This window comes from Rhopalosiphum maidis, chromosome 4 (assembly GCF_003676215.2).
Source record: "Rhopalosiphum maidis isolate BTI-1 chromosome 4, ASM367621v3, whole genome shotgun sequence".
NCBI lineage: Eukaryota > Metazoa > Arthropoda > Insecta > Hemiptera > Aphididae > Rhopalosiphum > Rhopalosiphum maidis.
Genome location: NC_040880.1, coordinates 29,701,464 through 29,723,679, shown reverse-complemented (window position 1 = coordinate 29,723,679; position 22,216 = coordinate 29,701,464). Strand labels below are relative to the sequence as shown.

Here is a 22,216-nt window from a genome sequence, read left to right as displayed (position 1 = left end):
TGTTTAATTATAGTCAACATTTTTCTCTAAATTTCCCTTCTAACCTAATAAATTATTACTTATAATAATCAGGCAATTGAGATTTGTATGTTTTTTACTAATATATTATGAAACTAAATTTAAAAAAATAATATTAATCTTGTATAAAAACTAAGAAACAACCTTACTGTATTAAAGAACTTTTATTGCATCATTAGGTCAGTGGTATATCAAAACTAAATTGTATCTATGAAAATTAAAATATATGTACATATTGTGCACAGACAAATGTGCAACCATTTGAAAAATATTTGTTGAACTTACCTCTGTTACAACATTGTCTGTACGTAACCTCTTTCATTCAATCACCTTCAACATTAAATAAATAAAATATTGTTAAACATATAAAACTAAAATTGGGTTTAAGTGGTAAATATAATTTATAAAAATCATTGTTATGTCAATTCAGTTTTCAATTCTAATTATTTAACTCGTTTTTATATGAAGAAGAACAATTTTGTCTAATCAACATATTATTTCAATAATTTTATTCTTTTAAAAAATTAATATTTTTAATTATTTGATTTTGTTTGATATAACATATTCAACAAGTATTACAATAATGGCTTCTTCTGTTTAGCTGTCATATATTTTTATTTAAACAATAATTGCTTAATAATATTTCAGACACTAAAGTTTATACACTGATTTTATTTCTGTTATCATGGTTATAAGATTGTAATTAGTTTTATCTATTAGCCATAATAATTAAGCTAACAGTAAACGGCCTAACATTTTTAACTGTAAAATAGTACATAAAAGTTAAACATTTGGCAATAAATTATGAGCAGTCAATTATTTACTTTTGATGTTCATATATACAAAATCTGGTATCTAATATATAATTTTGTGGAATTTATTCCTCATAATTTGCCAAGTACATTAACTGTATTGATATTATTTTTTTTTTTTATTATTAGCATTTAAGTTTTAACACATATTTTACTGTTACAACATAAGACTGTGATAAAATAATCCAAACTCAGTTTTTAAATTTGGTTAATTGCTTTATTTTTATGTTTATATAAGTTTTCCGATATGAAGACATTTTTTTGTTTTTTGATACAGGGTAAGAATTATCAATGTATACGTTGTGTATTTTATGGTGGCATAACCTTTTATGCTTTTAATATTTTATTATTTTTATTTAATGTGTTTAAAATTGAAAATAAGTAAATAACTGTTGCATGCCAAATTATTATTTATACTGTCTAAGTGACTTTTATGTAACAATTATTGTAATGTACCTTATAAATCTTCTTTCTGTAGCCAAACCAAGACTTATTGATTAAAAGTAGAATAGACCAATAAAATATAATTTTTTTTTTTAAAAAAAAAACCCTTATAACTAATAACTATTCATTTTGTAAAAAGTAAATTGTATACATTTAATCTGTTTTTTTTTCAAGTTATATATAAAACTAATAGTTATGAACCATTGATTTTTATAATATATTCAGTTATTTTTATTAACATAGTGTATGAAACCAAGAATATAAATTATAGTTTTAATAAAAGTAATTTGTAGATTTCTTTTATATTAGTTAAATTCAGAAGGATTCATTTTAAAAACATAAATATAATTTATGAATATTCTCATGAATCATTTATTGTATTTTTTTATTGAATTAAGTATTGCTTATTTTTTTTTTTTGTTGATAATGTACAATTCCTTGTCCTTGTAAAAAAAAAAAAAAAAAAAAATGATAATCTAATGATATTAAATATTATATTATAATATTTTATGATTAAGTTTAGTATTTCTTATTTGTCTATCTTTGATTCACATAAAGATTCAAAACCTGTAACAATCCAATTAAAAAATATATACACACATCATTAAGTATATTAAGTATATAATTCAAAATGTGGCATTAAAGATTTATTTGTAAATCTATTATATGTATAAATTTTAAATCAGTTCTCTTGCTTTTATTTATTTTTCCACAATTATTTGTGCCATAAGTTACTCTAATTACTCTAATTATTATAATATAACGACCATAATGACTCAGACTAAGGATGTCATTACATTATCAATAGGTAATATAGTTACCTAATTATGGATTTTTTCCTGTTAAGGCTAAATTAGATTGTGTTACTGTCCTTTTACATTAACAATGATATTAAACAAGACTTTCAAGGTAGATTATGATTAAATAAGTAAATTTATTTCTTGCTATATTATATTATTTTTTATCATTTTTATGCTATTAGAATAAACTTTATTTTGATGTATCTAAGGGATATTTATAAACATACCTTGGATGTACATATAAGTAAAGTTATTACTGGTTTTAGTATGTTTGATATTATATATTTTTAAATTCAAATTTATTGTTTCATGGTAAATATTTTAGTTAAAAGTTTAATTTTAGGAATCTAATATTGGTGCAGTCAGCAGCATTTCTGATAGTTATTTATGAATCTATTTTAAATCACGGGTACATAGAAAGTGTGCAGTATGTGAGGGTATGCATAATATAAATACTGTACAGTATAAATATAGACTTTAAACTTCTAAATAAGTCATTTTAATATTATTTTATGGTATCAAATAGTAAATACCAACTTTTACGGTTTGCTTGAGAATTTGAGATACTATTTTTGATTGGAATTTATATTACAGGTGCTAGTAAGTAGTAACTATACTGCAATATTTGTAGTATAGCTATCGTCCTATTGATACTCCATATGTCATAACATGTGTATTAAATAATCTAGAATATATCTATCTATCTGTGCATTTTATAATTAAATGCACGTTTACAAAGATAAAATATGTATGATAGTTTGTAGGTAGTCAATTTATTAATATTGTTCAGAATTAATATTTTATACATAATCGGCCGTGACGTTATAACCAGATTTCGAAAATTAATTAAAGTACAATTGTTAATTTACAAACAAATAACTGTCTATTATTTGTAGACGTTATTACATTTAATATTATTAGTATATTACGTCATATTCGACAACAAGTCACAGCTAAAATGTCTACGACTTATTTAACTTGTCGTTTTTAAACCAAAATTTTCAATTTTTCTCATCTTCAAATTGATGATAGTACTTGATCAAAGCAGTGGCGTATTTATGGGTGGGAGTTCTACTCCCCTCCTTCCAGGGATTGATGATTTCAAATAAGAACCGAAAATTTGATTTCGTTTTATAGTTTGACTATATAAATACAAATAAAAAAAAAAAAATACTATAAAAAAGTTGTAAATATGCCAATGGATCAAAGTTTATGTGCATTATGCAGACTATGTAAAAATTTTACCTGACGGTTGAACCACGTTACTGTTCTCCAGATCGTCTTCTACAATTCAAAAAGCTTCTACTTTACGGATATTACCATACATTTTTAATTTTATGTGCTGAAGCAGAAAAATTTTTTTTGGGAGTATTTCAATACATAAAAATTAAATTTACAAGAAGTTAGTTTATTAGTAACAAATATTTAATTGCGGGTACTACTATTATATTTATATATTTCGTTTACGGCTAGTTTGTTTATCTGAACTCCAAATTGTAAATTTTTTTATAACAATAATTAACTATTTGTTTGAAATTAAATTGTAAAATGTTAAATTATATAAAGAAATCTTTAACTTGTACCTAATGATAAAATATATTAATATTTTCTATAAAGTTATAACTTTTCGAAAGAATTAGATACTCAAATTAATTACTTTGTATGCAAGGTGCCAAGGTTACATATCGATCTATCATGTAATCAATGGAGAAATTAAGAAAGTATATAGGTACCTATGAGTAACAAGAAACCCAAGAAAACATATAATATAATAGGTAATTAAATTAATGTAACTTGGGTCTTAATTCAAGGACTACGTCTGTACACTTGCTATATTCAAGTTGATCATTTGATCTACTTTGATGAATAGTTTTTTTTTTAGTTTAAAACTGTCGTCCATGTGACCATATCTGTATGGGGTTATCAAGGATAGTCTGAAATAAATATTATAAATAACAATTATCAGTTGCATAGATTGTTTAATTGTTGCCTAACTAGGCTATCTACTCGTTAGAAGTGAAAAATGGTCGATCGAAACTTTCAATTTGATAGTAAGTATATCATTGTTGATTATAATATAAAAATAGTATTTTTTGAGAATTATAAATTGTTTATTATTTTGTATTAGTAGTATACTAGCTAGACCTATATATCATTAGCGTACAAATCTACAAACTTCTCTAGTTCTTATTTTGCGAATACTCATTAAATTTACAACGATTCGCGGGGTGCATGACTGTATTTAATGGATGTGTTGAATTTGAATGCAATGACAGGTATCATTGCATACGAAAAACAATTCTGAATGGAGATGATTTGTCAGTCTAGGATAATTAGTAGGATATATTATATTATTATTAGCAATATTTAAATTGTAATATATCATTATTTTACGCGATTTCGTAAAAAATTAAATTTCATGCGCTCAAAAAATTTTTCTATTTTGACACTGGTTTATTTTACAGTTATTTGATGAAAAAGTTATGGAGAACCTTGTATTGGATTTTTTAACTTTAGGTATAAATCACAAAATGTTATGAATTTTTAAATTCAAAATTACTTACTAATTACTTAAATATTTGAACTTTAAATGCTTATAAACTTAATTTTTTTTTTACTACGATAAGTACAACTTATAATAAACCTTTTATTAAACTTTAAAGAAGTTTTAGAATACCAAATTTTTTTATCGGCATTTTAAAAAAAAAACTTAAAAAAATCGATAATTTCAATTTTCTAAATCGATTTTGCGAAAACTGATTATGCTTAAAAATTTGCGTTTTTTCGTTACTTTTTTAGGATTTTTCATGACGCTTTTGAAAACTACTAGAATTCATTTTACTTCAGAACCCCCCTCCCCCCAAAAAGCCCGAATTAGTATAACTAAATAATTTTTTTTTCAAAGATGGGCTGTAGTCAAAAATCAAAGTATTATTTCTACTCCAAAAATTGATGACAGACACAAAAATAAAAAAAATAAAAACATAATATACCATTGTAAAATCAATACATTATAATGATTAGTAGATTTAGGTAATAAAATTACCCGATATGGCAATATTTTATGTTGTATTTAATAATTTATAACTTTTTGATTCCACATGGTTTGAAAAATGAAATTTGCTCAAGTTCAACTATAATATTTGAGGATGAGGAATAATGAAAAATGAAAATACTAACATATTTCGGATTAAAAATGACAAGTTTAACAAGTTGTAAACATTTTATTTGTATCTTTGTGGTTTACTGTAGTTCAATATTAAACCAACTAATAAAATTGAATGGAATAATGTCTACAAAATAGCAAAAATAAAATTATCATGGCTAATTTTGAAGTGTTCCTATGTAGTATGTACAGTACTATAGTGTATACACACAGTATAATAGTATATGAGTATGATGTTTGCTACATAAAACTATACTCAGTACTCACGATACGCCACTGTTGCGTACTTTCTACAATTTAAGCTTTTAGATTCAGAACGGAGTGACGAATGTATTGATTTTACAATGATGTATCTTTTTTTTTTTTTTGTCATCACGTTTTCTAGTAATAATAGTGCATTTATTTTTTACTTCACTTTACTTAAGGTTAAAAAACCCAACACAAGGTTTTCCATAACTTATTCTTCAAGTAACTATAAAAAAAAATTCTATTGTCAATATAGAAAAAAATTTAAGAGCGTATGGAATTTAATTTTTTATGAAATCGCGTAAAATATAACGATATATTACAATTTAAATATAGATAATAAATAATAATATGATATATCCTAGACTGAAAGATCATTTTCGTTCGGAATCGTTTTTCGTATACCAGTGTTTCATATGTATCTAATTGTTATTATCATTATCTAAACATTCTAAACTATTTATTTACTTTATTGCATTAGGACTCTCATTAGAACATTTTAAATGTAAATACAAACAATTTCCTGGAGAATTTATGCTTGGTACTGCTTCTTCGGCATATCAAATCGAAGGTGCGTGGAATGATGATGGTATGTTTAATTCTTATATTACAAAAAAAAAAAAAAAATACATAAATAACTTCAAAATAAAATATTTTACTTTGTTATAAAACTATACGTTCTTTGTATCGTTTAGAATTTAAAAATTAATATTACATGACGGATAGAATGTTAATATATGTTTTTAGTGTTTTTACTATTTAGTAATTTAGTATGTGTACAATGTGACTTTAAGATTGGTTTTCAGAGATTTTCATCATAAATTTAAATATTTTTTACTAAACTTTATCTTAATATCTAGATAAATTATTAATTAAGATGAAAATCCAAATTAATTTTGTAATATACTTGAAAAGGAAAAACAGAGAGTATATGGGATCGAATCGCTCACACTAAGCAAGAATTATTTATGGACGAATTAGAGTCAGATGCAAATTTTCCAAAGGTAGATATGATCTCAGAAAATTCATTTTTGTGTATATCGAAAGGAATACCTATGTACAATAAAGTAAACCATAAACAAGGCCGTACAATTATTACTGGAGATATTGCTTGTAATAGTTATTATAAAATTGATGAAGACGTTGAGCTTCTTAAAGAACTGAAGGTAAGTATTTCATCAACTATAATTAGCTAAAGGTGCTGAAAACAGTCTAAACTTTTAATTTAATATACCGTAAATTAAATTATTATCACAAGTATATCCTCGTATAACGACTAAATTACTATAGTTATTTCTAATACTAAATATGAACACTTTTCAATAGCTGGGAACTCGTTGGTTGCGGATATATACCTATCTGTCGAATGTCCTATGATGTGTAGGAAAAATGTACAACCACTGCCCCGCCCATTATCTAGGCGTATAGTTATAGGATTAGGTGTTTTAATGTAAAAATGTTAGTATGATATCATTACGATTTACAATCTTTATCAAACGGAAAATTGTTGAAATAAATTATTTATAAGTGTTGCTTTTGTCTAGTAAAATCTTAAATTACGCCAATAAGCACCTTTGTATTACGTGTGTTCTCATTGGTTTTTATAAAAATAAATTATACATTTATTAGGTTCAATCATATCGATTTTCATTAAGTTGGCCACGTATCTTACCAAGAGGCGAAGATAGTTACATAAATCCTGCTGGTATTCAATATTACAATCGACTTATTGATAAATTGATTGAGAACAATATTACACCCGTAGTAAGTATACCTACTAAAAATATTATTTACTTAGTTTTGTAAAATGCTAATGTTGCGTAAAAAATAAGACACTTAAAGAAAAATATTGCTGAATATTATTGCTTATGTATATTTTTATTATACGATTATTTATAAGATAAATAAATAAATTATATTGTTAGCTTAGTAATTTTTTGTCCACTTAATTTAATGGTAGGCATTTTGAATTTGAGAATTTATTGATAAAAACATTTTCTTTAAATTTACAGATTTTTTTAACTTCATTTAACTCAAAAATTAACACATTAATATCTAAAAAATATCTAAAGTAAACATTTTTATGACTATATTCAATACTACATACCGGTCTCTGCTCCGCCTAAGATTTTAATTATTTATTAACTTTATCGGACTAAATGTATGCCTAAAACATTCTCTATGATTTCCTCTTTAATTTAAAAAACCTGCACGAAGATTGAATAAGTAGTTTCGGATTTTATCCCGAACATACAAACTAACGCCATCATTTTATATATTAGTATGGATTAATTAAATAACCAATTCCATGCTAACATTTTAGTATAAGCGAAACATTATAGTCATACCAAAGAACTCGTCTCTTGGAGTGGTTTTTGTTAACTAAACAGACATGCTAGTATAATGTTTAAATAAAACAATATTAGTATCTAATATATATAGGACCTATGATAGTAAAATTGTTGAAATAACATGGTACGGAAAGTATTTTACTTCTCGGAACAATTATTTATATCTACTCCCCGATAAAATATACAAAAAAGAAAAAAGGTCAGGTTACAGGTAACTGGAAACCCGCGGGCCGCCGTAATAATATATATAAGTATACAATTTATATGTTTATTTTAATTAATAATAACTAATTATTTATTAATTATATCGGACTAGATTTATGCCTATGTCATTCTCTGTGATGTCCTCTTCAGTTTAAAAAAAACTGTACGACAAATGAATAAGTAGTTTCGGAGTTTATCCCGGACATACAAACAAACGCTATCATAGTATCATTTTATATATTAGTATAGATAAGTATAGATAACCGCTTTAGAGAGTATTTTAAATAAGAAGCACACAAATGACTGTAAAGTTTTGTTGCATATGCATATGCAGATATTTAGTACCTATGGATAATAAATAATAATAAACAAATTATTATTATGATTATATTAAATATAATAGCTATATAGTAGGTACTATGGCCAATAAATAATAGATACTTGCAACAGAGATTACTCTCAGTTGTATTATTATTTATTATGATAGCACACAACTATTTTACAAAAATAAACATTTAAGCTAACGATATTATAATAAAAATATGTAACAATAAGACTACCTAAAACTAAGGATAGTTTTGCATCTATACTTCATACGAATATATGGTAAACAATAAACATAAACTAATATTAAATACAGAGGTAATTACCTAAGTAATATCTATACTATTTCTATAAATAAAAAAAATGAAAAATTTTGATGGCACCCCTTAAAGTTTGGTGCTATATAGTCTAAAGTTAGTCCTTACTCAGGTTATTGACATTGCAGAATGTATGAATTCTTTTAAAACATATAACATCTTTAGAATATATATATAAATATATAGTATATTAGTGATAGACTAATAGCAATGAAAATTAAAAATCATTTAAACGCCATAACCATTTTAGGTGACTATTTATCACTGGGACTTGCCTCAGTGTATACAAGATTTGGGAGGATGGTGTAACAAACAAATAGTAGAGTTCTTCACTCTTTATGTTCGAATAGTTTTCAGAACATTTGGTGATCGTGTATGTAAAAAAAATTTTTAATTTATAGATACGATTAAGAATAATGTTTCTAATTAATAAACATACTTTATTTTAGGTGAAATATTGGATAACTATCAATGAACCTTACTTGGTATCAGAAAGTTATGGAAATGTAAGCGGAGCACCTGCATTAAGCAAAAGTGGTTTTGGGGATTATTTGGCCATACATCATACAATATTAGCACACGCAGCTGCTTACCATATATACAATCGAGAATTTAGACCATTACAAAATGGTTAGTATTCCGACTAAGGGCTGGGGGAGACTGTAATCGGTCGTATTTTAAGGAGCCAAGTATAGGAAAATTGATTTTATACAGATTTTAATTCATTAGAAAGTTTACTGTATTAATAAATCCGTTTTTAAATTTAAAATCAATCCAACTTTAATGCGACTAAGTTAAGACGATAATCAATAATCAACATGGGACAAAACTAGTTATTTGGCCAAACTGGTCATTGTCTTAACTTGGTTCCATTATAAATTCGTGCAGGTTTGGTATTTTAGAAAGCTAATAGGTCTAATTAGCTACTTTTAAAATGACTAACGACTACAGTCCTTTTATTAAGTATAAAAAGGTATATAATTATAATCAGACAGCATTTAGGAATTTTCTACCCAAGAAAGAAATATCACTAGTCATCAGTATGCTAATGGCTAATGACAATCATAATATTGTAAATTATTCAATTATTCTTTCAAGTTTCAATTATATAATATAAAAATATATTATTAATTGTAAGAAAAAAGTTTTTGAAGATTGAGAGGATAAGACCACAAGCATTTAAAAAAAAATTCTTTTTCGTTATATCCTATTTATACAGCCCTATTTATGATAAATAGTTTTATTTTAACTATTTTATAATATTATGTTTATTCAAAATTATTAATTAGAATAGTATTGTAGGTCAAATAGGTATAAGCTTAAATATGGAATGGTATTTTCCAAAAAACATAAGTTCCTTAGAAGATCATTACGCTGCCCACCGAGCTCGTATGTGGCAGTTTGGAGTGTTTGCCCACCCGTTATTTTTCGGTGACTATCCTGAAGATGTAAAACAAGGAGTTATGGAAATTAATAAATCTAATGGAATATCAATGAAACGACTGCTTGATTTTAGTGAGAACGAAAGACATAAAATCAAAGGTATTTAATATGAATGTTATGAGTACTTATTTAATAAATAATATTTATTAATTGTTTGAAACATATAATAATATGAATTATTTAAAAAAAAAATGTAAGTGTTAACCACATCAAATATAATAATCTTGTGGCAGCTAACGACTAAAAAAATATTTTTCAAATGAGATTTGAAATTATTATAATAATATGGTTAACTATTTGACTATAATAAGTTAATAATAGTAATAATACAAAATATTTATAATATCAGTATGTCAATATTTTTACAAAATTGTGTTATTATTGGATTAGGCCTTTTAAAAACAATAGAAAAGAAAAAAACATGTATGTAATACATACATATTTTAATTAGTCTAATCATTTAATCGTTATTCGTTTGTACCCGAGTCCGAGTGTTACTGCTGGATGACTTCTCTATTCACATTTTTTCATGTCGATGTTATATTACGCACATATGCTTATTATAAACTCCATTACAGATTATATAATGTATATATTCCAATAAATGTTTTAAAAAAAATCTATAATTTTAATTACATATAAAATACCTAATAGGATATAGGTACCTATATTTATTTAGCATTCAGCGTAAGATTGAAAACAATCGTGTTAAATATACTTATGTATAATATAGATAAAATACATTATTTAACATATATTATAAATTATAATATTTTATACACACAATAATATTTTTAAATTAAAAGTTTTCTATAGAAATTAATAATTAATATAATACTTTCGTATTACTATAATATACCATAAAATATATTAAGTGAAATTGGCTGACAAACGGTCTTCAATCAGACTATATAATATCCAATAATATATACCATTAAATTCAAATTCAACACATACAATACATATGAATATATAATAGTTAATAATGACTACTTACTAGATACTTATTACTTAATGACGAGGTACACTCGACACTTTGTATACAGTATAGACTATAGGTAATATTATAGCAGTTATCTATTTTTCCACTTTTTTTTTTTTTGATTGTTTTTGATCGGAGTAAAATATTTTTGTTATTTTAATAAAAGCATAATATTACTGTTTACGCATTAACTTTACCTGTGTGATTTCTGTGCTCGCTTTCAATATACTTATATGCAATCATTTTTCTTCAGTTGATTTACTTCAATATATATACAATTATTACATCAAATTAGTATAATAATCAGACAGCTACAGAGAAACACATTCTGAGGTAGGTTAGGTTCATAAGTAAAATACTGAACAGTTTTATTGTTTATATTTAATTGATAATGCTAAATAAATCCTATATGTGTATATACGTAATTAATCTTATGAAATTACAATGTTATGTCGTAAAATAATATTTGTTAAAAATATTTCGAATTGATTGAACTACCGCCACGACCTAAAAACGTGCTTGGTGGGAATGTTTATAATTTTTGAATAGATTAAGTTAGGGTACAGTCAACAAAATTTTCTCTGATCCCTTATAGCTATTATAAATTACAGAGTATACCTACCTATAATTATAAATAAGTGAATTATTATTTTTGAGATTTGATTAAAAAATCATTATATCAATTAATTTAATATTTTATTTTTTATCCAGGGACATTAGATTTTTTGGGTATCAATCATTATTTTTCGGTGTATGCAACAAAGTTACAGTCAACTCAGAACCAACCATTAAAGACTCTAGATTCTAATTTTGAATTATCATTAATTAAAGAATTTCCTTATTCAAATCCCATGTGGATAAAAGTAAGTACCGAATTGAAAATATATAATTTTATTTTATTTCTTTATAAATATATATATTTAGGAAACTCCCAAAGGCATGCGTAGTTTGTTGTGTTGGATTAGAGATACATATGGAAATCCTAAGATTATTATTACTGAAAACGGCGTTTCAAACAAAAGACGAAACGAAGATGAGGATACATTCATTAAAATAAGATATCATTATGTAAAAATAAATTTAAATAGTTCATTCAAATTAAAAAAAAAGAAATTTAGTAAAACATTTGTTTTATAATACAAATGTGTTTAATTAACATTTAAAATTAAGTTTACTGTTTAGATAAATATAATATAATATAAGATTAAAAATATAATAGGTATCTACTATCTATATACGCCTAAATAAAATTAAAATATCGCATTTTTAGGGTTATTTGAGTGCTGTTCTCAATGCAATATACGAAGATGGGTGTAATGTGATTGGTTATGAAGTCTGGTCATTTTTGGATTCATTTGAGTGGTTTTTTGGATATAGGTAAAGTTATTAAAATCATCTAAAAAGAGATAGTCAATTGGGTATTGTTCTGTTATATATTAGGTGTCGAATAATCGAATGGTTCACTGTAATAGGTGTATTAAACTATTAAATTTGAATTAAATGACATATCATTGTACACGAGTAACGATTCTACGATTCTGGGGGGAAACGATCTATATTACTAAACAAATTTCGTGATATTTTTTTTGATACAGCTATTAAAGTCATTTATTTTACTTTAACAATATTACGATGAGTTCAAAGTTGATGTTATAGTTTTATCCGAAAATGTACTACATTTATTATATTATTAGTATTTAATTATTATATTAATATATATTTATACCAAATTAATAATTATATCAACTAAAACTCAAAATTTAATAACAACTTTCTGTTAATACTGAACACAGTAAAAATAGATTCAAAGTATAAATATACATAGATAATATTATCTTAAAATAAATCATAAATGTCATTGCATATAGTAAGATTCATAATAATATAATTTAGGTAAGTACGTAAAAGTTATAAGTTCTTACGATTTACAAATAATATTTTTAAATTATAACAAAATAATTTACATCGTTATTTATTATACATGTAAATTAATAATTTCGTTCAAATTTTAACTTAAATTGTCTAAAATATAATTACTTTTAAGTTTTAATATATTTTAAGATTTTATGGTTTTAGTATGAACTACTTGTCTACTTATGAGGAATGTTATGTTCAATTTTTAAAATTTTGATATAAAACGAAATTGTTTTATAAATTTCTAACTACAAATTAGTTTGCAATTTTTTGTGATATCAACGAATTTTGTTTAAGCAGTTGTTTTACGGGTAAACATTTAAACTTCAAAGTTCAAAGGGCCATAAAAAACTAATTAAATATGATAATATCAATATTATACTATAAATTAAACATAATAATTTGTTATTTCGAGAACTGATCAAAATTTTAACTTTAAAAACCTTATAATAAAATATTGTATCTCCTATAATTGTCGACATGTTTTAGTTATTGTAAAAGAATATTTTTTGAAGAACCTTGTATTAATATATTTTAAAACATTTTTAATCAATCATAAATTATTTTGCTATCAGCATTTATGAAAAAAAATGAATATTTTAATTATCTATAAATAGTTCAAAAAGGTCAAATTATTTTGAAAATTATACCATTTTTAAGAAATAATAATATAAATATTGTAAAAATTATAAGTTTCTACGGTTATTCGTTTTATAAAAATCAGTTTTGTCAAAAACTGGTTTAGTGTAACAATTCTTATTAAAAAAACAATTTTTTTTTATTTTTATTTTTTTAGTTAATAATCAAGGTACTGAAATGTTAACTCTCTCCCCCTTAAGTACCAACCTTAATATAATTTTCTATGATAAACTACCTCCAAATTTGAAAATTTAAGCATTTTTACAGATACAAAGTAAGTGATAAAAGACAAAAAGCAAAACACATTATTATAAAATCGATACATTGAGCTCATCTCAGAATGTAATAAAAAAAAAAATTATCGATATTACTTATGAAAACTAAAAAATAATAACAATATTATAATATTTAAAACAAAATATCTGTTAAAATACTTTAATGTTTTAGGGAAAAATTTGGAATATATAAAGTTGATTTCAATGACCAGAATCGTTCTAGATATCCAAAGAAATCATTACAGTTTTTTAAGCAGTTATTTCAAACAAAAACCTTACCTGATGTATTGGATGATTTGTATTGTGAAAATAATAGTATAGCAAAATAGATCATTTTAAAGCAAAGTTGAATGCCTTGAGTAGGTAAAAATTAAATAAAAATAATGTTCTCTTAAATTTACTTTGTTATAGCTATTTTACTTATTATTTTAATTGCAGGTTAATCAAAAACCCACTTATTGACAAGGTGCTGAAATAATATTTTACTACACAAATATATATTCTTTTTTATATACCTTATGCTTATATATAAGTTATTTGTCTGTTCTGCAGCAACAGTGTATTACTATTATATAAGTTCATGGAAAATACTTGCATATTTTACTTGATGCGATGAAAATAAAATATAAATATAAGATCTTGAAATATGTAAATGTACTCATAATAGTTAAATCATTATTTTAGCATACAATTTTTATTTATTTGGTTTGACTATTATTAAACATTGATTTTTATTTTCTGTTCTGGCGTTTCTGCATTAATTAATTGATGATATACACAAGATTTCATTAGCCAATATACGTCAATGGCTATAATTTAAGTAAAAATCACAGAATAAATTAAAAATATTGGAGCATATATTATTCCTAATATGATAGAATGATTGATATTATTTCATAAGAATAAAGGCAGATAGATAATAGTTAAGTTGTGAACTTACAAAGAAATATTAAACTCCAAATTAAGAAACACACTCGAGGTACATATAATCTGACCAATTCAAATTTCAAACTAAAAAACAAAATTAACAACATATTATAGTATGATATATTTCAAACATACAATATAATACTATTATACACATAAAACAATTATAACTATAAAAAAGAATTTATTCTTGAATTATTTGAGAATTTATTAGAGGTGTCCATGGTACGTAAGTATAAAATAAATGCAATAACTAGATTCTATTTCTATAGGTATTCTAAAATCTAAATTTCGTTGTGATTTGTCACAAGGTATCGCTGCTTTTGTATATAAAAATGTATAATAAACCTTAGTAGAAATAGTACAATATTTTAGCAAAGAGGTAAAATCAAAAATATTGTATGCGTTAAAAACAATGGTAGTAAAGTAAATTCTCAACCGATAATCGATATAAGTAGTCCGGATACTAGATAGTACGTATATATAATATGTAAGTATACCTACTTAATATTTCAGTTTGTTTTTAAACCAATTTGAATATACGAAGTGTTTATTTTATAAATACCCAACAAAATTCTATAATAAATTATATTTAAAAACTAAAGTCTCTATATTTAAATGGTCGTTTCTTTACATGCGTGTTTCCACGCTTCCGTGCTTTCCGGTTTTGCCACTTTTTTAAATATTTTTATATTTTTGCCAAAGTTATATATTTAGTTATTCTGTCGAATTACGAAGAGTCTCATTTTAATCCTCGAATTTTACGATTTAACTTTTGTATAGTGCAGGCGCAGATCCAGAACATATTTACGTGGGGAGGGGGGCAATACTATGTGCATATCGTATTATATCGGCTGCCAAAACCAGACATCCTAAAATTTACCTGTGTGCTAGTCTACGGGGGGGGGGGAGGGCATGGCTCATTACCCCCCCTTGGATCCGAGCCTGGTTTTGGAGTCATATATATTATACCAACATATTCATCAGCCATTAAAAAATGTGTATTTGGGTATTCTTTATCTCTTCCCAAAACCCCATATTAATCTGAGATTACTAGACTGAAATATTTTGTATTCCATTTAATTGTAAATTTTTCTATGTCTTAAATTATGGTATAGGGCTCCACCCGTTAATATAAATACATAAAGGAAACACACTGTATATAATATATATTATACATAATTATATAATTATAAATATTATATATTATATATAAATAAATATAAACATTTTTTAAAATGGTTACCCATTGGTTACATTTCTGAACATTATATTATTAAGTAGGTATACAAAAAGCTATATATTTTGGAGTATATATTTTGGGATAGATGTTGGAGGGTTTGACTGGCCGTAAAATCTGAATGACATATGACCAGACAGGCCTAAGACCTAACTATTATATTGTAAAATACCAAACATTTTAATTTTGAGATTTAGTTTGGAATTTTAGAAGACTGCTTTAAAAAGTTTCCTTTTGTTTTGGAAATTATGAGATTTCTAAGTTAGGCTCTTACTTAAAATTATACCAAGAATTAAGATATACTTGGTTTCTTTCAGGATTAATATGTTTTTATTTTGATGGTTGGGTAATTATATTAGTGTGAAATATCAAAGTAAATTGGCAGGATTTACTTTCAATAATTTCAATCAACCAGTTATTAAACTTAATTAGTAATCATTTATGAGATTTAAATGTTTTTAGAGATGTTAATGTGCTATAATATTGTTATAATTGCTTATTGGTTAATAAGATAGCTATTACGTGTGATGTCAGAAAATGTAACTAATTAGAGTGTTATACATATAGTGTCCTATACAAAGCATCATAGGGTGCATATCTATATTGATCACATACACCACATACGTTAAATTTATCAGTAAGTAAATATATTTTATAATTATAATTTCATTAAATTAAATTAAAATTGTATAAAATAAAAACTCAATACAATTATATAAATACCTACAATTTACATAATATTTTTTTTTTTTTTAATAAAATAAAATATAGGTTTTGTTTATGATAACCAGTAATTACACATTTTTTTATAATATTTAATTCAAAACTCTGATAGGTACTTCTTGACCTGCAAAGATGATCTTACACCCTTGAAAAAATCATTAAAATATTTAAATAAACTTACGCAACATTTAATTTTTGCAACCCAATTATAATCACCGATCCATGTATAAAGACACCGTATATCCAAAATAGTACGTGTCTAATTGTCTTACATAAATTAAATACTGGTCCATATTTTTGGTCACTCGTTGTGTTATCTATATGCTTAAATACACAATTAAATTGTTTTTTATTAATGTAGCTAACTAAGTAACAAAATTAATAATCTTTAAGTAGAAAATCAGGTAGGCAATTAAAAATCGAATTAAAAATAAAATACAATATTGTAATATTTTACTCACTTCATCGTACAAGAACAAACAGTTCAATAAATTAATAATAAACAAATATATCAACAAATTCCATAAAACATCAGAACCTTGATCTATATTTTATAGGTATACAAAAAAAAATGAATATTTTTATAATACTCATCTATGCATCTATAGCATATTAATAACAAAAGTATTTTTAAATGAAGGTATTATTATTACCTCTAAAATCACTTGGCCACGGGCTAGTACAAATAATCCAAAAGAAAACAATAATACAATGGCACTATTTAGAAAATATAAAAATATTATAAATTATAAAAGGCTGTATAATATTAAAATCTAAAAATGTTCATTAATTTCAGTTGAATAATGTAAAAAACCAACGTAAAAAATACAGATAATATTTTATACATAGTTTAATTAACTTTTATATTATTTTGGAGTTTTGGATAAAACAATTTAGTTATGTTGAATAGAAAATTATTATGTATCTATGTAACGCGTGGGTAGGAAAGAGACAACAAATACTATATTATATGCTGACATAAAATATATTTAATTATTTTAATTTTAGAAGAAAACGTACCAATGTAACTATTGAATTAACATGAATCTTCTTTTTTATACTAGGTAACGACGTACTTGATTTCTTTGGAATTAAATTATAGTAGCCCATTTCAATTTATATTATTGTATTAATGTATTTTGATACAAATGAATCTTTGTGAATTGTTATTAAAAACAGTGTAGAGACCTACATTATCTGCTTAATATATTTCTATGGAAACTTCTATAAATTAATATATATACATAAGGAACAAAAAAATATGATGCCTAACTATAGAGTAAGACTTACTCTAATTACTCTATGTGCCAAACCTATTCTACAAGTCGCATTTAGCTAAAAATAACTTTCGTAGTAGCCCGCCGAAAAAAATGCTGTTCGGCAACACTGGTTTAAAATGTAATTGTAGTGCTTCCGGATTATCTCAACTATTGATATTTAAATAAAAAAGTATATGAATGTTCGTATCATATTGTTGACAATTAATTAAAATAGTATTAACAATTTACTATTTATGATTATTGCTATTAAAAAAAGTAGCCGTTTCGAATGTTTAGATTTTATTTCAGTGTTTAAACTAAGGCGGTTTAAACCATGAACTAAAATGTTATGTAACCATGATTATAGACGGTTTATTATGGTTCAAACAGAATATTCATTTTTTTATTTTTCTTCGTCAACCGTTATAAAAATAATGTTGATAACACTGATAACAGTTACTGGTTAAACTACAATTTCATGCATTTCAGTTCGAAATTTAGATTTATAAGTTATAATTTAAAACCATTTATTATTAACCTAAAACCCACAAATTAATATCATGTTCTAGACGATCGTTAGTGATACATATTGGCAAAGTAAATAATAATTTGGTAACAGTAATTTTAAATTAGAATTTGCATTTTATCCATCGAAGATTAATAATAAATATTATTGTTTCAAAGTATTGTTTTCATGAATTCATTGATTTATATAATTGGTATTAAAGCATAGTTGATTGCATGAATACTACCCCTGGTCGACTATAACAAAATATTATTATCATTTTTAATTTAACATTAAAAAATGTCTGACAATCGAAAACGCCGTTCTAGTTTTTTCCCAAAACCAACTGAAGGTACTTTCTTGGAAATGTTACAATTATTAATATATTTGTATTTTGAACTATTTAGTAAAATATAAAATCTACATTCCAGATAATCATGAAAAACAATTAGAACTGTTTAAGAATATGCATTGGGTAAACGAAGAAAAAGAAAATATATTTTCTAATTCAAGCTTATTTGGTGGTCAAGGAAAACTAGTATTACAAGAGTAAGTTTATATTTTGAAACCACGGACCTTCATACAGTAAAAATATATGGCGTTTTTAAAAATAATTTATAAAAACTGATTTTATTATAGAATATATGCAATGTTAGCAAAGTTACATTGTATTCTGTATTAAAAGTCCTTAGCATATATCCCAATTATTCATTTGGTTAAGACTATTGCTTTATTTAATATTAATATTATTAATAATTATAGATTATTATTATAATTCAATATCATTAACTTCATAGACATAAAATTATTAAAATTAAACAAACACTTATTGTGAAACACTAGAGTAGATGGATAAAAACAGAGTCGGTCGGAGGCCCGGAATTCCTGCCTGGACCCTTGCTGTATTATAGTTCCCGGGCCACTATACTGTGTTACAGTATAAAATTATTATTGAGCTCCAGAAAATAATTCCTGCCTGGACCCTCAGGTACCCAGGCCGACCCTGGATAAAAACTATAGGCCTGAAAATGGTCTAAAAATTAATTTTTTTTAGTAAATTTATTTTTAAAAATATATTAAAAAGATTCTTTCAATACGTAAGGATGTAAATAAATAATAATTAATAATTCTAACAAAAAAATAAAAAATTGTTATTACTTATTGATAAACAGCATCTATATCTTCTTTTTAAGCATACAAAAGTATGTTCAACTATTTTATACTTGTTGAATTGTGAGTATTGCATTAAACTTAACAAAATTTCTTAAGCAAATATTTTTTAGTTAATTTAATTTTACACTAAAAACTAGAACAAAACTATATACGTTTTACTAAAAACTAAAATTTAAATTTCACTCGTAATTTGGAACCTATTATACAGTTAAAAAAATAAAACAGGTTCCATTTTACCATAAAATAAAATTTAATTTTATACAAACCTACTTAACTATATTTATATCACATAAATATTAAATAAAAAAGTTAAAATAATTCTTTCTGTATGTCCATAATAGAAGCATATATTTTTATACAAATACAATTACATTTTCAAGGGATTTATTTTATTTGTAATATTGATATGAAAATCATATGATATTATACTGATAATTTTGAATATTTTAAATCTATTTTATATTTTTTATTACGATTTACATATTCCTTAGATACACTGAAAAATTGATAAGTTGTAAACAAGAATATCCAAAATTGGTATATAGTAAACAAGAAGAACAAATTCATTTAAAAGAGTATGTATTTAATATAAATATATTTTATTGTTAATTTTGTTTTAAATTATCTTATATATTTTATCGTTTTTAGGAAATTACGTAAAAGCAAACTTGAAATAAATTGGGAAACAGCTTGTGATGGATTAACAGACTTTGAGCGAGATTTTACTTCTAATAGACCTAACTATAAGTGTTTAGTCGAAAAAATTCATTTACTTACATTACATACGGCCTTAGTTAAAAGATCCAATTATGAACTACATGTAATTTTAAATGCATATAATAGACGAGCTAATGAAGAAATAGATAAGTTACAAGAATTGTTTATTGATAAAATTGTAGAAGATAGTGGTGTTGGTACTTCCTACTACAGTAGTGACACAAATTCGTCAAACATGGATTGTGACACAAATTCATCAATCACGGATTCATCAGAAGATGAATGTTTAAATTCAAATTAAATTTTAGAATATTATTAATAATACAAATTATAAAAAAAAATTATCTTATACATACAAAATAATAAGTTGTATTACTTATATTTCAATACATGTTTGATTTTTGAGTTAATAAATGAATAAATCCTAATACAAAACAAATTGATTCAAAAGTTAATTCTATATAACCAATAATTAATTCTAAATAAATTACATATGTTTGCCATCTAATTAAATGTAGTGTACCCAAGATTGTTGTAATGTTAAGTATTGATGATATAACAATAGGTGGTGCTTTATCAGTAAGGTTTCCTTTGCTGCCCAAAGCTATACGGCTTCTTTGTACTGGGTACAATAATGCAAGAATGAACCACTCAACAACTGCTATCCTGGCTGGATATGGTAATTTATAAGTTTTTAAAATACAAACTATCATCTCAAGAATGTAATACAACAAAAAATAATAACGATTAAAATAAAGAATAACTTGGTAATGTAAAGATGGAGCCATATTTTAAATAATACTTAATAAACTTTTATTATTACATAAATAATTGTTTGTTATTTCTTTTAAGCGGTTGCTAGGATACTAAAAATATGTCTAATTCCTTTAGAGTCCAGGGGTGGTCAAACTTTTTGATAAAGTTAAACTGAGAAATGAGAATATGTTTTTCCTTCGTAGTCATAAAAATACATGCAACTATTGGATAGGGTCGATTGGAATTTTTTATTAAACTAATAAATATATAATATTAATATTCTAGTAAGAAAAATCAACTGTTGTCTGCTATAGAGTTTGCTCTGAATACAAGTGACTGGTTAATGGTTATTGGTTGGTCATGTGGTGTCCCTATGTCATTATCATATTAAAAAAACTTTAATTGAGCTCAAGTAATAAGTTTAAGTCTCAGAGAAGAATAATTAAATTGCCTTGCAAAGAGACATAAAATTAAATGTGGAAACATTTTTCTGATAAAATATATTTTCTTATAAGGATACAATTAAGAATAAAAACTATATTCTTATAATGAACTCAATAATTGTTTAATAATTAAATAAAACAAAAGTGGTTTATCACATGATGCTAAATGAATTTATTTAACAAATTTTGATTTACATTACTTGAAGCTAACCCTAATATTTAAATTGCATTTAAAATATTAATTTAAAATTTGTAGGCTATATTCTAATGCAAAACAAAAAATATTTTTAGTTAATTTTTACATAACATATTTAATCAAATTTCTTGTTTGTTTTATGAGTGGGTTTAAATATCAATTTTAAAATACAAATAAAAATTATTAATTATTGGTACCATAAAAAAAATTGTTATTCAATTAACTTTGATTTTTGAATAATGTTAATTCAGTTAATTGTTCATTGATAACATGATGAAGAATTTTCATGATCATATTTCCATGATAAAGGTATTATTACTACATTAGTTATTACTTATTAGT

The 22,216-nt window shown here is 24.3% G+C and overlaps 2 protein-coding genes across 7 annotated transcripts; both read left to right on the top strand.

The window, feature by feature from the left end:
- The first annotated feature begins 4,052 nt into the window (after positions 1–4,052).
- Positions 4,053–14,580, top strand: LOC113547881 (myrosinase 1-like). Of its 6 annotated transcripts, none has more exons than XM_026948443.1 (13): positions 4,053–4,125; positions 4,203–4,350; positions 5,968–6,057; positions 6,402–6,652; positions 7,116–7,250; positions 8,933–9,055; positions 9,132–9,312; positions 9,985–10,224; positions 11,819–11,970; positions 12,032–12,175; positions 12,378–12,484; positions 14,108–14,298; positions 14,374–14,580. In XM_026948443.1, exons 2-12 carry the CDS (start codon positions 4,320–4,322, stop codon positions 14,262–14,264), a joined length of 1,611 nt encoding a protein of 536 aa, XP_026804244.1. In that variant the 5' UTR covers positions 4,053–4,125; positions 4,203–4,319; the 3' UTR covers positions 14,265–14,298; positions 14,374–14,580. The 6 variants fall into 6 exon arrangements, with proteins under 6 accessions (XP_026804244.1, XP_026804242.1, XP_026804241.1 ...); XM_026948441.1 differs by having other exon boundaries at positions 5,968–6,075; positions 14,108–14,294; XM_026948440.1 differs by having other exon boundaries at positions 5,968–6,075.
- Positions 14,581–18,530: 3,950 nt separating this feature from the next.
- Positions 18,531–20,889, top strand: LOC113550490. Its single transcript, XM_026952367.1, has 4 exons — positions 18,531–18,941; positions 19,021–19,138; positions 20,254–20,337; positions 20,411–20,889. Exons 1-4 carry the CDS (start codon positions 18,890–18,892, stop codon positions 20,778–20,780), a joined length of 624 nt encoding a protein of 207 aa, XP_026808168.1. The 5' UTR covers positions 18,531–18,889; the 3' UTR covers positions 20,781–20,889.
- The last annotated feature ends 1,327 nt before the right edge of the window (positions 20,890–22,216 follow it).